Raw genomic sequence first — 18,116 nt, forward strand, 5'->3', positions numbered from 1 at the left:
TCAAGTTGAAGCAACTTTTATGCAGATAGGTTGTCTCAAGTTGAAGCAACTTTTATGCAGAAAAGTTGCCTAAAGTTGAAACAACTTTTATACAGAAAAGTTGTAAATTTTATATTACAAAATTGCCTTAATTTGAAGCAAATTTTGTAAAAAAATTGTCTCAATATGAAGCAACTTTTATACAGAAACTTTATACAGAAAAGTTGTCTCAATTCGAAGCAACTTTTATAAAGAAAAGTTGTCTCAAGTTGAAAGCACTTTTCTTAAAAAAAATTTTCTCATTTTGAAGCACATTTTGTAAACAAAAGTTGTCTCAATTTTAAGCAACTTTCATACAAAAAAGTTGTCTCAATTTGAAACGATTTTTTTATAAAAAACTTATCTCAATTGAAGCAACTTTTATACAGAAAAATTATCTCAAGTTTTTTTAAAGTTATCGAAATTTGAAACAACTTTTATGCAGAAAAGTTGTCTCAAGTTGAAGCAACGTTTATACAGAAAAGTTTTAAATTTTATATTATAAAATTTGTCTCAATTTAAAGCACATTTTGTAAAGAAAACAATTTTCAATTTGAATCAACTTTTATACAGAAAAGTTGTCTCAATCTGAAGCAACTTATTTATAGAAAACTTGTCTCAATTGAAGCAACTTTTTTTATAGAAAACTTGTCTCAAATGAAGCAACTTTTATGCAATAAAGTTGTATCAATTTGAAGCACTTTTTTTAAGTTGTCGCAATTTGAAACAACTTTTATGCAGAAAAGTTGTCTCAAGTTGAAGCAACTTTTATACAGAACTTTTTTTTAACGAAAACTTGTTTCAATTGAAGCAACTTTCATGCAGCTAAGTTGTCTTATGTTGAAGAACTTTTTTAAAGAAAAGTTGTCTCGTTTTGAAGCACATTTTGTAAAAAAGCTGTCTCAATTTCAAGCAACTTTTTTTTATAGAAAATTTATCTAAATTGAAGCAACTTTTATACAGAAAAGTTGTCTCAAGTTGAAGCACCTTTTTTAATGAAAGTTTGTCTCTTTTTGAGGCATTTTGTCTAAAGAAAAATTGTACTGATTGCCAGCAACATTTCTATAAAACTCTCAGCAACTTTTGCATAGAAGTGTTGTCTGGATTTTAAGCAACTTTTAGGTGAAATATTATTTTGTTTCACATATTAAATACTTTTAACAGTTTAATTTATATAGAATTGTAGTGATCTAAAGCAATTTTTTTTTTTTTTTGGATTATTTATGAATTTTTAAAACATCAAAAAAAGTTGGAAATTATTTGTATAAATCAAAAAGTTTTATTGACACTAAATTATAAATAAAATCATTAGTTAAGCATGGATTTTTAAAAATTAAATTTTGTTTTATTTATAACATGTTTATCTCTAAGTTTCCTTAAAAGAATTATATTATGCAGATCCTTTGATTTTTAAAAAATTTTTAAATATTTGATAATTTTTTTTTTTTAATTTTCATTTTCTTCAAAAAATTTGGCTTTACTTAATTATAAATAAAATCCTTATTTAGGCTTCGATTTTCTTTAAATAAATTTTATTTAATTTTTAAATCCTTTAACTTTAAGTTGTCACAAAAGAATCTCTTTATAAAATGTTTTAAATTTTTTATGAATTTTTAAAAAATTTTAAAATTTAAAAATAAAATATGAATAAAATTTGATTTTTAAAAATTTTTTAAAAATTTAAAATAATCTAGAAGACGATATTTTTTCAGAGATGATAAAGTTGAAGAAATTATAAATAAAATAAGATTTATTTTGTTAAAATTTATGCATAAATAACAATTTTATTCAAAATTTTGTAATGTTAACTTTTTTCGAAGGAAATGAATACTTTCAAATGTTTGAAAAATTGTTTTAAATTATTTTAAAATCGATTTGGATTCTTTTCCAAGGACGTAAAGTTAAATAGTTAAAAATATAAAACAAAAATTTATTTTTTATAAATTTTAACACTAAATTTCAAAACAATTTTGAAAAATTTTTACTGCATATCTATTTAATTTTATTGTTATATAAAAAATTTAACTATTTCCCAACATTTTCCTAACATTTAAAATCCAATTATGTTGGGTTATTGCCTTTTAACAAATAAAATTTAACAACATAACATTTAAACCCCCCAAAAGTATGTTAAACATTTTGCACACATATTCCTAGCACCCATGCAAATAACAAGAAATTCTTACGTTCTTTAATCCTTTTGCTACAGTAAGGAATTAAAATGACTTTTAGTTTTTAAGTTTTAAATAAAAACACAAAAGTTTTAAATAGTTCATTTAATAGTTTGTTTGGAAATAGAAATCCCTGTTAGAATAGTTGTTAAGGAAGTAAACTTACCTATAAGACGCATAACCTCATGCAGATTAAGATATACATTGAGGTGACTTTGGGTAAGTGAGCATAAAGCTAGGAAAAGTAATCCAATTGTAAAGCAGGCTGTGGTATACATTGTGGCTGTTTTTTTGCTTTTCAAGAACTTAAAAAAACTTTTTTTAAACACAAATTTTTTGTTAAATATTTTTTTAAAATTTTAAACGGAAATTTAATAACAACTATTTCCTCATGCTAAAAAAATTGTTTAATTTTTAATATATTTAACACTTTTTTTATAATTTTTAAATATTTCTTATTAATAACACTGTAATCCGTTTAATTGTTATCCATTCTTAAAAAATTTTGTTAATTTTTTTTCTCAATCAATTCCTTAAATTTTTAATATTTTTTTCAAAATTTAACTGCTGTTAATCCTTTAAAAATCATCAATACTTGATGGCCTAAGTATTGACACTGTTGTTGTTATTGAGTATGGAATGACTTTGTAGTCGTTGTAGTATTACTACGAGTTGTTTTATTACAACTGCATTAAATACGTTCATACGTTTTTCTTTTCTTCACTAAATTTTTTTTTCGAAATTTCTCTCGTTTTGAAATATTTTCGTTAATTTTTTTTTTTGGAAAAAGAATTTCTCTAAATTTTCGTCTCTGCGAGCATCCGAGTTTTTAATGTGCACACCGTGACGAGTTTCCAAGAACTGTCAACTGTATAAATAAACAAATCGCATCTGAGCCAAAGGCAGGCAGAACAGTCAGTCGACGACCAGCCACCACAAACTGAAGCAAAAGAAGAAAACGAGAAAGAAACTATCAACTTCAATTTCAGCTCTATAGCGCCAGCCAACACACAGGAAAATACAACAACTGTATGTTGTTGTTGGCCATGGAGATGCATTCTAAAGCCCAATTACTCTCCCCCTCTCTAGGTTACAATCATGTAAAAATTACTCTCTCAATTGGATTTTCTTTTGAGTTACATGTAATTTTAAGTCAAATAATGTAATACTCTTAACGCCATCTAGTGTAAAAATTTGACATGAAAAACATAAATTTATTTTTCTAATAAAGTACATCGTTTCTCCTTTATATCCTCTAAAGGGGAGTATTGTGGAACCTGTTAGCCCCTCTCTTTATAACAATTCCAAAAAGGAGAAATCATTTGTGGTATATAAGAGAGCGTGGGTTTTTCTTCTTTCCCCTTTTTATACCCTCCACCACCATCAGTGGTGATAGAGGGTATATATAACTTTGTCATTCCGTGTGTAACACCAAGAAATATTCATCTGAGACCCAAATAAGTATATATATTCTGGGTCCTTATGAAATTCTGAGTCGATTTAGCTATGTCCGTCTGTCCGTCCGTCCGTCCGTCCGTCTGTCTGTCTGTCTGTCTGTGTAAAACACGCTCACGTTAAAACGAAGCAATATAATTTAACCAAATTCACCCAAAACATTCATTATTATCCGGTACAATTTGGTATTGAAAATGAGCAAAATCGGTTCACATTGGGAAAAGTTATGAATCAAAATTTAAAACAACCTCGAAAAAATAAGCATTTTTTACACATTCTGATGTAATTTTCTCGAAAACTATGCAAGATAATTTCATGAAAGTCATCATACATTCGTTTCTACACAAGATATTTATTTCTGCTGAAAATTGCCAGCATCGGTCCATAATTTCATATACCTCCCATACAAAAGTGCATATTCCCGGAAAATGAGTTTTTTGTTAATAACTTCTGTCATAATGTTGATATCTTCACAAAATTTTACAAATTAAAATCTTATGTTAATAGAATTCATTGAGAGAAAAAATTTTCTGGATCGGTCCGTAATTGGACATAGCTCCCATACAAGGTCCCCTCCCGAAAATCACCTAAACGCGCATAACTCATTACTAAATTAAGATATCCATATAAAATTTGGAATAAGTATTGTTCATATGCACAGAAATATTACTGTGAAAGTTTTTTCCGATCGGTCCATAATTGGTCATAGCTCCCATACAAGGACCCTTCCCGAAAATCACTTAAACGTGCATAACTCATTACGAAAATAAGATATCCATATAAAATTTGGAATAAGTATTACTCATATGCACAGAAATATTACTGTGAAATTTTTTTCCGATCGGTCCATAACTGGTCATAGCTCCCATACAAGGTCCCCTCCCGAAAATCACTTAAACGCACATAACTCATTACTAAATCAAGATATCCAAATAAAATTTTGTACAAGTATTGCTCACATATACAGAAATATTACTATGAAATTTTTTTCCGATCGGTGCATAATTGGTCATAGCTCCCATACGAGGTCCTCTCCTGAAAATCACTTAAACACACATAACTCATTACTAAATTAAAATATCCATATAAAGTTTGGTACAATAATTGCTCATATGCACAGAAATATTACTGTGAATTTTTTTTCCGATCGGTCCATAATTGGTCATAGCTCCCTTCCCGAAAATCACTTAAACACACATAACTCATTACTAAATTAAAATATCCATATAAAATTTGGTACATGTTTTGTTCTCACATATATAAATATTACTATGAAATTTTCGGTCCATAATTGGTCATAGCTCCGTACAAGGTCCAATCCCGAAAATCACTTTAACACACATAACTCATTACTAAATTAAAATATCCATATAAAGTTTGGTACAAGTATTGCTCTCACATATAGAAATATTACTATGGAATTTTTTTCCGATCGGTCCATAATTTGTCATAGCTCCCGTACAAGGTCCCCTTCCGAAAATCACTTAAACGCACATAACTCATTACTAAATTAAGATATCCGTATAAAATTTGGTACAAGTATTGTTCACATATACAAAAATATTATTATGGAAGTTTTTTTCGGATCGGTCCATAATTGGTCATAGCTCCCATACAAGGTCCCCTCCCGAAAATCACTTAAACGTACATAACTCATTACAAAATATTGATATATAAACATTTAGCACAAATATTGCTCTTATATACATAAATTACACTATAAAATTGTTTTGCAATCGGTCCATATTTGGTCATAGCTCTCATACTAGGACCCCTCCAGAAAATCACTTAAATGCACAATATTCATTACCAAATAATGATATAGATACAGAATTTTGAAATTTTGTCTTTATATACATAATTGGTCATAGCTCACATACAAGGTCCTTTTACGAAAATCTCTTAAACTCACATTACTCATTACCAAATAAAGCTATTGATACAAAATTTGGCACAAATATTAGTTTTGTATACAAAAATTCTATTTCAAGATTTTTTCACGATCGGTTCATAACATGGGTGCGGTCCTATACATGTTTCCCTTCAGAAAATCACATTAATACTCATAACTTATTACAAAATTAAATAAATCTTGGGATTTTTTCTATTTAAGACATGAGAAAACTTATTTCTACAAATATTTGATCAATTAGAAAAGTATTAATATAAAAGTAGCTGGTGGAGGGTATTTAAGATTCGGCTCAGCCGAATATAGCACTCTAACTTGTTACATATTCAAGGGGTAGTTTTTGTAGCAAGTCCAATTCTATATAACAGTTTTAAAGAGGAGAAATGTTAAATATAACAATTAACATCGTATTAAAAGAAGGAATAAAAAAGAAGATTTGTCACATTGCTTAAGAAATATCCTAATTTCAAACAAGTAAGAATTTATAGACGGTCTTGGCCGATCACCAGTGATTATGTCACAAATTTTGATTTTTTTCAGTAATAAAGTATTTAATTTTTACCTTAATTCAGGAATATTTTAATAATTTGTTGACAAAAAACGGATTTTCTAAAAGAGGGGTTATATGGGGGGTTAATATGGCCCTATCCATATTAACCCATAAAGGATTTACCTATACATCAGTTACTTATGCAGAATATCATCCTGACATTAGTGTTGGGGACTTTATATTGGGGATAGGGTCAAATGAGGCTCGAACATTACGAAAATCAGCAGTATCGTTAAGACTCATATAAAACCAGACCTGGGCGATTTCCATTAATTTTGCATTAACATTAAATTAAAAAAAATTAATTTAATGTAAAAAATATTGCATTAACATTAAATTTGTAAAATTTAATGCATTAAATTTCCATTAACATTAAATATTTTTGAATTTAATGCATTAATTTTACATTAACATTAAATATTTATGAAGTTAATGCATTAATTTTGCATTAACATTAAATATATCTGAATTTAGTGCATTAATTTTACATTAACATTAAATAAGCAATAAAATTAATGCATTAATATTCCATTAACATTAATATATATAAAAATTGATACTAAACATAAATAAAACTACAGCACAAAAGACCTCGATCTAACTAAATACAACTAAAATTAAATAGGTTAAAGTCCTTTATAATAACTCCTATATTCCATTCAAACTTCTGTGTTTTAAATATGATATTTATATAAGATTCCACAGACAAAATAAACTAAAAAAGGAATATCGGGGAAGTGATACTATTCTTCTAATATGTATTATCGAGTATAGGACTTATTAGAAAGGACTTTAACAAAATAAACTAAAAAAGGAATATCTGGGAGGTGATACTAATCTTCTAATATGTATTATCGAGTATAGGACTTATTAGAAAGGACTTGAACACATTCAATTTTACTTGAATTTAGTTAGACCGAGGTCTTTAGCGCTGTATTCTTATTTTTATAAATTATTTTATACATTAATGTTAATGGAAAATTAATGCATTAATTTTATTATTTATTATTTAATGTTAATGGAAAATTAATGCATTAAATTCAAAAATATTTAATGTTAATGCAAAATTAATGCATTAATTTCACAAATATTTAATGTTAATGTAAAATTAATGCATTAAATTTAAAAATATTTAATGTTAATGCAAATTTAATGCATTAAATGTACCCATGTTAATGTTAATGCAATAAACTTGCATTAACATTAATTTTTTTTAATGTAGAAAAAATTGTTAATGCATTAACACATTTAATGCATTTATCCCAGGTCTGTATAAAACTAAGTTCTGCCTATTTTTGAAGTGATACAAGTACATTTAACCTATTTATGAGCTCAAAAGCGATTGTATGGGGGCTATGCGAAATAACCGATTTTAACCATTTTCAATAGGCTTCGTGTGTCAAAAGGTTAGGTTTTAGGTTCAGCAGACTGCTTACTACCATGAGTAAAGCTTTACTTGGGTCCTATTGGGTCCGTTTGTAACGTTTGGAAAGAATCACGAGAAGGAAGGAAAAAAGTTAATATAGCAATGGAGTGAAGAATAGAGATGTAAACGCGTCCATAGAGGAGTCGAAATCATATTGTATAATTAATCTCATACCCACTTTGACAATTTTAATGAGAAAATGAGTAATTGTCTCCTTCTCCTCCTCTTCGTTTGACAGCTCCTACAGAAGTCATTGTATGCAAGACCAATGCGTCTTGCATGGTTTCCAAACTTGGAATGAGCAGTAAGAACTGATAACAGATAACAGATGTTTTATAAGGATCCATATAAGGCCATAGCAATCGAGCAAGTATGCTCCTGAGACCACCGGTCTTGAGCTGAGTTAAAATAAAAGTCGTTTATTTGTATCTTAAAGCCCGCTAGGGTGACGCCACAGAACTGGTCTATATCCAGTGCGGCCAATCTTGTGCCAGCTTTCGCTTAGATATCAGCAGTAATGTTGCCAATTATCTCCCCGTGTCCTTTGACCCAAACTAAGGTAATTCTTGAATGTCTCGCCATCTCATTTCTGGAAAAGTTTTGATGAATAGTATACATCTATCAGGGATTTGATAGCGGCTTGACTGTCAGTATAAATTCTGATATCCCTGTTGGATATCCGATAGTACCTTAGCCGATTGGATGCCCTTTTTATCGCTGAAATTTCAGCTTGTAGGATAGAGCAATCGTCATTGAGCCGGAAAGAGATTCTTCAATGAAGATACCACGACAGCGTGAGAACCTCGCCTTTTAGACGTGGAAGAGAGAATTGAAGAATTTTGTATTTGTCCGAAAACAATACAAGTTCCGTTTGTCCTTCATTAACACTGAGACCGCAATTTACGCTCTTCTAATCTTTAACAAAGTCTCAAAATACGTACCAGTTACTGCTACTGCAACAGCGTATGCAACCGTTTTAAATCCTAGTGAATCAAGTCTGAGTAGGAGTCCGTTTATGGTCATGTTCCATAGGAGAGGAGATAACACCCCACCTTAAGGAGTGCCCCGCATGGCTCTTTTGCAAAATGTCGTATCACCAAGTGAGTATACAATAATCTTTTGGGATTTTGCGACCTGTAAAGTGCGCACAAGGTTTACATGGACACACAGACGGACATAGCTAAATCAGCTCAGAAAGAAGATAAAATCGATTTAAGTATTTGAACTCACACTGGGCCCTTCTTGTTTAGTTTCGCAGTAATCACATAATTCATTCCATAGTTATTTCTTAAATGTTCAAGTGAAAGTCCATTTTTGCTTTGACGGGGTGCAAGGGTGTTTTTTTTTCTGGGATCATTTCCAAAGCTATTGATTTTCAGGCCCTAAATAACTGACAACTGCAATAGCCGCAAAGCCAATTTTGTGCAGTCTCAATGTCTAAACTTGGATTTCCACAGTATACTATCCAATTTTCCGACACTATATCTACTTTCTGGATCCTTATAGATAACAGAGTTGATTATGAGATGTTTCCTATTTCAGAGATGTTTCCTATTTCAGAGATGTTTCCTATTTAAAATTAACAAAAATCTGCTCAAATATAACGGAGATATGAGCAAAATTTTGTCACTTTTCTCCATTCAGAGATAAGGTCCACCTCCAAATCAGTTAAATGACCAAATTATTTAAGATTCAGCATAGCCGAATATAGCAATTAAACTTGTTAATTCTTAATTAGTACATTTATAATAATAAAAGTTTGTTATTGTTTTTATTTTTATACCCACCATCAAAAAATATGGGGGGTATATTGATTTTGTCATTCCGTTTGTAACACATCGAAATATTGGTCATAGACATCGAAATATTGGTCCACTTTTTCGGATAGCCCCCATACAAGTGGACCTCCAAAAAGCAGCTTTAAAGGACATAACAGCTTTAGAAGTATGAGTATAGTTATGAAACTCGACATTAATAAGTTTCATATGAGCTAAAATCTTTCTACCAAATTTTTTGAGGATCGGTCCATAATTGACCCAACCCCCCATATAAGGTCCACTTCAGAAAATGACCTACCCCCCCCATATAAGATCCCCTTCTGAAAATGACTTTAATACTCATTACTCGCCCAAAAATGCGAGTATAGCGATGAAATTATATAAGTAAGTTTCTTACGAACCAAAATCGTTCTACCAATTTTTTTTATGATCGGCCTATAAATGACCCTACCCCCCATATAAGGTCCCCTTCTGAAAATGACTTTAACGCTCATTACTGGTTAAAATATACATATCGTCACCTAAAACGCAAACTATCTAACAATTTTAAAATTTTACAAGAGAAGCAAAAAACCATTTAAATTGAAAAGTTTGTTTCTATCAACGCGATTTATTTGTAGTAAATAAAGAAATTATTTAATAGTGAAACCTATCATTTGTTATCACGGTTGACAGTGGCGTATATAAAAATGGATAAATTGGACTTTTTACCTTCAATATTGAAATGTTTTTGTAGATAGGGCCTTTTGTTTTTTGTCAATAAAATCGATAATGTTGGTCGTAGGAGTCCAATTTTTGGTGCGAACATTTGTTTTGATGCAATACATTAGAATCAGCAATAAAATCGATTTTGAATTTTTGGTTAGTTAGGGCCGTTTGCGTTTCAGGTGACGATATATAGAAATAAAATTATACACAATTAAGTTCCTCGCGATCCAAAATCTCTTTACCAACTTTTATGTGGATAGGTCCATAATTGACCCTACTCCACCTATTGGGTCCACTTCAGGAAATGGCTTTAACGCTCGTTACTGTCTTAAAAATACGAGTAAAGCGATGAAATGAGACACACGTAAGTTTCTTACGAGCCAAAATCTCTGTACCAATTTTTTTCTGGATGGGCCATAAATGACCCTTCCCCCATATAAGGCCCCCCTCTGCAAATGACTATAATGCTCATTGCTGGCTTAAAAATATGAATGTAGTGACGAAATTTGACACACATAAGTTTAATGCGAGCCAAAATCTCTCCACCAAATTTAGGGAGGATCGGTCCATAATTTACCCTGCCACCCATACAAGGTCCCCTTCAGAAAATTACTTTAACGCTCATTACTGGTTAAAAAATATGAGTATAGCGATAAAATGCGATACAAATATGTAAGTTCCTCGCGAACCAAAATCTCTCTACCAAATTGTATGTGGATTGGCCCCTTCAGAAAATAACTTAAACGATCATTACTGGCTTAAAAATATGAGTTATGAAATACGAATTTCATGCGGAATGTGTCGGTAATTCAATGTGATGAAGAAAATTCAGAAAATTAGAGGTTCCCTTCAGAAAAGAGTTTTGGTTATTAAAAAACGAGTTTTCCTTATTTAAAATACGAGTATAACGCTGAAATTCGGCATAAACTAGTTCTATACAAACGAGATCTATGTACAAAATTTTATGAGTATCGGTTCATAATTGACACATATAAAGGTCCTCTTCAGAAAATTACTCATACGCTCACGGTTTAAAAATTGAACTAAAATATTTGGTTTATAAAAATTAATATTTTGTTAGTTCAAAAGAGCTCGGTCCATAATTGACTTAAGCCATATTCCAAATATTACCCTGATGTATATAGGGGAGCATTTATTTTACGGTATGCGGTTTGATTGTGGGTATATGAGATTCGGCACAGCCGAATATAACACTCTTACTTGTTTTTATACCCTCCACCACCATCAGTGGTGATAGAGGGTATATATAACTTTGTTATTCCGTGTGTAACACCAAGAAATATTCATCTGAGACCCAACAAAATATATATATTCTGTGTCCTTATCAAATTCTGAGTCGATTTAGCTATGTCCGTCTGTCCGTCTGTCTGTGTAAAACACGGTCACGATAAAACGAAGCAATATAATTTAACCAAATTCACCCAAAATGTTCTTCATTTTCCTAAGTTGTTTGGTATTGAAAATGGGCAAAATCGGTTCACACCGGGAAAAGTTCTGAATCAAAATTTAAAACAACCTCGAAAAAAATAAGCAATTTTTACACATTCTGATTTTCCCGAAAACTATGCAAGATAATTCCATGAAAATCACCATACATTCGTTTCTACACAAGATCTTGATCACTGCTGAAAATTGCTAGAATCGGTCCACAATTTCATATACCTCCCATACAAAAGTACATATTCCCGGAAAATGGGTTTTTTGTTAATAACAATGAAGATATCTTCACAAAAATTTAAAAATTAAAATTTTATGTCAATTGAATTCATTCAGAGGAAAAATTTTCTGGATCGGTCCATAACTGGACATAGCTCCCATAGGTCCCTTCCCGAAAATCACTTAAACGCGCTTAACTCATTACTAAATTAAGATATCCATATAAAATTTGGTACAAGTATTGCCCATATGCATAGAAATATTGCTGTGAAAGTTTTTTCCGATCGGTCCATAATTGGTCATAGCTCCCATACAAGGTCCCCTCCCGAAAATCACTTAAACGTGCATAACTCATTACTAAATTAAGATATCCATACAAAATTTGGTATAAGTATTGCCCGTATGCATAAAAATATAACTGTGAAAGTTTTTTCCGATCGGTCTAAAATTGGTCATAGCTCCCATACAAGGTCCCATCCCAAAAATCACTTAAACGCACATAACTCATTACTAAAGTAGGATATCCATATAAAATTTGGTACAAGTATTGCCCATATGCATAGAAATATTGCTGTGAAAGTTTTTTCCGATCGGTCCAAAATTGGTCATAGCTCCCATACAAGGTCCCCTCCCGAAAATCACTTAAACTCGCATAACTCATTACTAAATTAAGATATCCATATAAAATTTGGTATAAGTATTGCCCATATGCATAGAAATATTGCTGTGAAAGTTTTTTTCGATCGGTCCAAAATTGGTCATAGCTCCCATACAAGGTCCCGTCCCGAAAATCACTTAAACGCGCATAACTCATTACAAAATTAAGATATCCATACAAAATTTGGTATAAGTATTGCCCGTATGCATAAAAATATTACTGTGAAAGTTTTTTCCGATCGGTCCAAAATTGGTCATAGCTCCCATACAAGGTCCCCTCCCGAAAATCACTTAAACGCGCATAACTCATTACTAAATTAAGATATCTCTACCAAATTTGGTATAAGTATTGCACATATGCATAAAAATATTATTTCGAAAGTTTTTTTCCGATCGGTCCATAATTGGTCATAGCTCCCATACAAGGTCTCCTCTCGAAAATCACTTAAACGCGCATAACTCATTACTAAATTAAGATATCCATATAAAATTTGGTACAAGTATTGCTTATATGCACAGAGAAATTTTTTTCGATCGGTCCATTACTGGTCATAGCTCCCATACAAGGTCCCCCCCGAAACTCACTTAAACGCACATAACTCATTACTAAATTAAGATATCTATATAAAGTTTGGCAGAAGTATTGCTCATATACAGAGAAATATTACTGTGAATTTGTTTCCTATCGGTCCATAATTGATCACAGCTGCTATACAGGTCCCTTTCAGAAAAACACTTAAAGGCACATAACTCATTACCAAATAGTGATATAAATAAATACTATTTTTGTACACTTAAATGTTATTTCAAAATTTTTTCACAATCGGTCCATCCTTGGTCATAGCTCCCATACAAGGTTCCCTCCCGAAAATCACTTAAATGCACATAACTCATTACCAAATATTGATATCCATACATTTAGCAAAATCATTGCTCTGATATACACAAATTACATTATAAAATTGTTTTACGATCGGTCCATATTTGTCATAGCTCTCATACTAGGTCCTCTCCAGAAAATCACTTAAAAGCACAATATTCGTTACCAAATAATGATATAGATACAGAATTTAAAAATTTTGTATTTATATACATAATTGGTCATAGCTCCCATACAAGGTCCTTTTACGAAAATCTCTTAAACGCACATTACTCATTACCAAATAAAGCTATTGATACAAAATTTGGCACAAATATTAGTTTTGTATACAAAAATTCTATTTCAAGATTTTTTCACGATCGGTTCATAACATGGGTGCGGTCGGTCCCATACGAGGTTCCCTTCAGAAAATCACTTAAACAGACATTACTTATTACTAAATTACGATATAGATACAAAATTTGACTGTAATTTAGCATTTATGTACAGAAATTCTGCTTAAAGAATTTTGTACGATCGGTCTATAATTGGTCATATTTCCAATACTAGGTTCTGCCCTTAAAAGCGCTTTAACCGTATTTAACTAGTTACCATTATCAATTTGTGTAGAACAAAATTATATATGTATTTTAAAAATCCTTAAATCTTTCACATAAATGCAAATTACTAAATATCGCTAAGCGCTATTAAAATATAAAGAAAATGGCGTTTGTCAATAAATCTTGGAATTGTAATAGATTTAAGCTGTTTAAATCTTGGGATGTTTTCTATTTAAGACATGAGAAAACTTATTTATACAAATATTTGATCAATTAGAAAAGTATTAATATAAAAGTAGCTGGTGGAGGGTATTTAAGATTCGGCTCAGCCGAATATAGCACTCTAACTTGTTTTTATACCCTCCACCACCATCAGTGGTGATAGAGGGTATATATAACTTTGTCATTCCGTGTGTAACACCAAGAAATATTCATCTGAGACCCAACAAAATATATATATTCCGGGTCCTTATGAAATTCTGAGTCGATTTAGCTATGTCCGTCTGTCCGTCCGTCCGTCCGTCTGTCTGTCTGTGTAAAACACGCTCACGTTAAAACGAAGCAATATAATTTAACCAAATTCACCCAAAATATTCATTATTATCCGGTACAGTTTGGTATTGAAAATGAGCAAAATCGGTTCACATCGGGAAAAGTTATGAATCAAAATTTAAAACAACCTCGAAAAAAATAAGCATTTTTTACACATTCTAATGTAATTTTCTCCAAAACTATGCAAGATAATTCCATGAAAATCACCATACATTCGTTTCTACATAAGATCTTGAACCGTGCAGATAATTTCCAGAATCGGTCCACAATTTCATATACCTCCCATACAAAAGTACATATTCCCGGAAAACGGGTTTTTCGTTAATAACTGCCATCACAATCTAGATATCTTCACAAAATTTTACATATTAAAATCTTATGTCAATAGAATTCTTTCAGAGAAAAATTTTCTGGATCGGTCCATAATTGGACATAGCTCCCATACAAGGTCCCCTCCCGAAAATCACTTAAACGCGCATAGGTAGGTAGGTAGGTAGGTTGATAGGAGGATGTATACTACATCAAATCCGAAGAAATACACCTAGGCCACTATCGGGCCTGTTGTGCGCTCCAATTCAAGAAAAAAAAAAAAAAAAAAATTGTTCACTGAATGTATTATTTTTCCATGTTCAGAAACTCAGTTTCCTGGACGTAATTCCTAAGAATCTTCCAATCGGTGTTGGTTAAGAATGTTATTTCTGGAATAACATCACTTCCAAGATACTTGGATCTAACTTCGACGAATGCCTGACAATGGCAAAGAAAGTGCTCCAGAGTTTCACTGTCCTCTCCACATGCTCTACATTCGTCTGAATTCGCACGTCCAATTTTGTATAGATGTGCTCGTAATCCTGTGTGTCCACTGAGAATACGTACCATCATACTAACCTCAGACTTGCTCATTTTGAGAAGATTTCTCGTCTTGCTCTCATCAGGGTCACCCCATAGAATCTTTGTGGTTCTACCCACCGTTTCATTATTCCAAGAGGCCTTATGGGATTCTCTCATCCATATTTTTAATTCAGCTTTTGTTGCGTCGAATGGTTTTGCGTTTGTCAGGTTAACTACATCGAGCTCCCTTCCCTTTAAAGCTATTACATTCGCCCTTTCGTTCCCGACTACTCCCGAGTGGCCTGGTACCCATATGATGTGAACCTTACCTCTGGGAGAGTATTCAGTTAAAGCTTTCTTACAATCCAATACGGTCTTAGATTTAATTCTATCACCTGATATCGCACAAATTGCCTTCTGGCTGTCGGTAAATATATTAAGCCCTGTGGGCGCCATATTTATTCTAATCCAATTTACACATTCCGTTATTGCTCGTACTTCTGCCTGGAAGCTTGTGTTATGATTAGGTAAACGGTGGTATATTTCTGTTTCTGGGTCTTCAATATAGAACCCCAGACCCACTTTGTCCCCTAATTTAGAGCCATCCGTGTAGCAACGGATTCCTACTGGTATTTGCTCTAATGTTCCGCTTGACCAAGACATTCTATCTGGGATTAGCGTTTCAAAGTTTCCGACATATTCAGTGTCTGGTATGCGATCAGGCACGTCCGATGAATGTGTATAACCTTCCAATGTGTCCAGTATACACTGATGACGTGTCCTATAACCGTTTTTGGCCAGTTCGCCTAAAGTAAAGAGCCGTTCGGCTGTAAGCGCCGCCTCATATCTTATATATGTTTCAATGGGTGGAATATCTAGCAACGTTTCCAGAGCCTTGGTTGAAGTAGTACACATGGCACCACTTATACCCAAGCAGCATGTACGCTGAACTCCCTGTAGTAGTTTGATATTACACTTTTTGTCCAAAGCACTCCACCAAATTATTGAAGCATAAGCTAGAATTGGTCTAATTACACTTTTATAAAGCCAATTTGTCATAGTAGGACTAAGACCCCATTTCATGCCTATGGTTCTCCTACATATCGCCCAGCACCAATGTGCCTTGTTGATCCTATCCTCTATGTGGTGTCTCCATTTTAATTTCCGGTCAAGTATTACACCTAAGTACTTAACTTTGTCTGTCACCGGTATCTTCTTGCCCAAGAAGCAAGGTTCAGTATATGTAGAAATTTTTGTCTTTCTTGTGAAAAGACAGATTTCCGTCTTCGCCGGGTTAACATTGAGGCCTCTCGGTTGAGCCCAGCTCAAGGCCGTATTCAGAGCCTCCTCAGCTCTTCTACACAAGTAATTTGGATCCTTTCCCTTTAAAAGTATTACGACATCGTCTGCATAGCAGACAGGTCTAAGTCCTTTCTCGGTTAGGGTCCTTAGGAGGCTATTAATCGTGGTGACCCAGAGTAAAGGTGACAAAATGCCACCCTGTGGTATACCGCGAAATACCTTTTTCCTGATAGTTATATCGTACATCTCGCAGCTTATCCATCTGTTCCTTAGCATGTAGTTGATCCAGTTACGGAGCACCCGGTCAACATAAAACTGGTCTAGGGATTGGATAAGGGTATCAGTGTGCACGTTATTGAAAGCGCCTTCGATGTCAATGCATACTGCCAGTGTATACAGTTTGCTATCGAAAGATTCACTTATGTAGTGGACAACTTCATTTAAAGCGGTTTCCACCGATCGTCCCTTTACATAAGCATGCTGCTTATATTTAAGGTCATTGTATGGTATGCTGCTTTTAACCATGCTATCGACTATCCGTTTCAAGGTTTTAAGTAGGAAGGACGTAAGACTTATCGGTCGATAGGACTTAGGTGTCGCATAGCTAGGTTTCCCTGGTTTGGGTATAAATATTACCCTTGCATCCTGCCATTTAACTGGGGTATATGCCAATTTTAAGCATGCAGTCCCGCCTCCATCTGCAAAAGTGCCGGGAAAATTCCATCCGGCCCTGCAGCTTTATAGGGAGCAAAGCTCTTGATTGCCCCTTTAACCATGTCAGTTGTAATAACTATTTCCGTGTTACCCTCCCCTTCCTCCAATATCGGTTCATTTATGTTATTCGATATACCGGGTGGGAAATGAGAATCCATTAGGAGTTTCATTGTCTCCTCCATATCCTCAAGCCTCCTGCCCGTGTCATCGATCATAGATTCCGGTTGGACATGAGTTTTGGATAGGAATTTTTTTATCTTCGATACGTCATTTACGCTATCTACCTGTTCACAGAAAAGTTTCCAGGAGTCTCGTTTGGCTTTTCGAACGATTTTCTTATATTCACCAAGTTTATTACGATACTCATCCCAGTATACTGCGGTCTTTTTACGCCGTGCCCGGTTAAATAGTTTGCGAAGAGTCTTCCCAAGGTTCCGGATCTCCCCAGTTACCCAGGGTTTTTCCTGGGCAGATCTCCGCTCTCGCAGAGGGCAGCTGTCCTCGAACGATTCAACCAGGGCACTTGTGAACGTTTCCACTTTGGCATCTATATCCTCTTTATTTCGACATTGAAAAGTGTCCTGACCTAAACGGTTCTTTAGTAAGGCCCCGAACATTGTCCAATTAGTTTTAGACTTATTCCGAAACTTTATCGGCTTTGGTGGTGGCCTTAGTATTTTGAATCTTATGTACCGATGATCAGAAAAGGAGTGCTCGTCCGAAACTCTCCAATCCTGAATTTCGTTTATAAGCTCTTCTGAACATATAGTTATATCTAATACTTCTTCTCTGATTCTATTGACGAAGGTAGCTTTATTACCTAAGTTCAATGTTATCAAGTCTTTAGTATTAAAGAAATCCATGAGGGCTTGTCCCCTGCGATTGGTGTTTGTACTACCCCAAGCTACATGATGCGAGTTGGCATCACAACCTATTACAATTTTCTTAT

At 33.0% G+C, this 18,116-nt stretch overlaps 1 protein-coding gene across 1 annotated transcript in view; it reads right to left on the reverse strand.

The window, feature by feature from the left end:
* The window catches only part of LOC119600814 (tyrosine-protein kinase Drl), a 56,569-nt gene extending 53,526 nt beyond the window's left edge, over positions 1-3,043 (reverse strand). The window contains 1 exon segment of the mRNA XM_037951370.1: positions 2,356-3,043. Coding sequence (XP_037807298.1) covers positions 2,356-2,467 — 112 coding nt within the window. The 5' untranslated portion in view covers positions 2,468-3,043.
* Positions 3,044-18,116: the final 15,073 nt, after the last annotated feature.

This window comes from Lucilia sericata, unplaced genomic scaffold (genome assembly GCF_015586225.1).
Source record: "Lucilia sericata isolate MDLA Ls3-8-SP2 unplaced genomic scaffold, ASM1558622v1 Contig000122F_arrow, whole genome shotgun sequence".
Lineage (NCBI taxonomy): Eukaryota > Metazoa > Arthropoda > Insecta > Diptera > Calliphoridae > Lucilia > Lucilia sericata.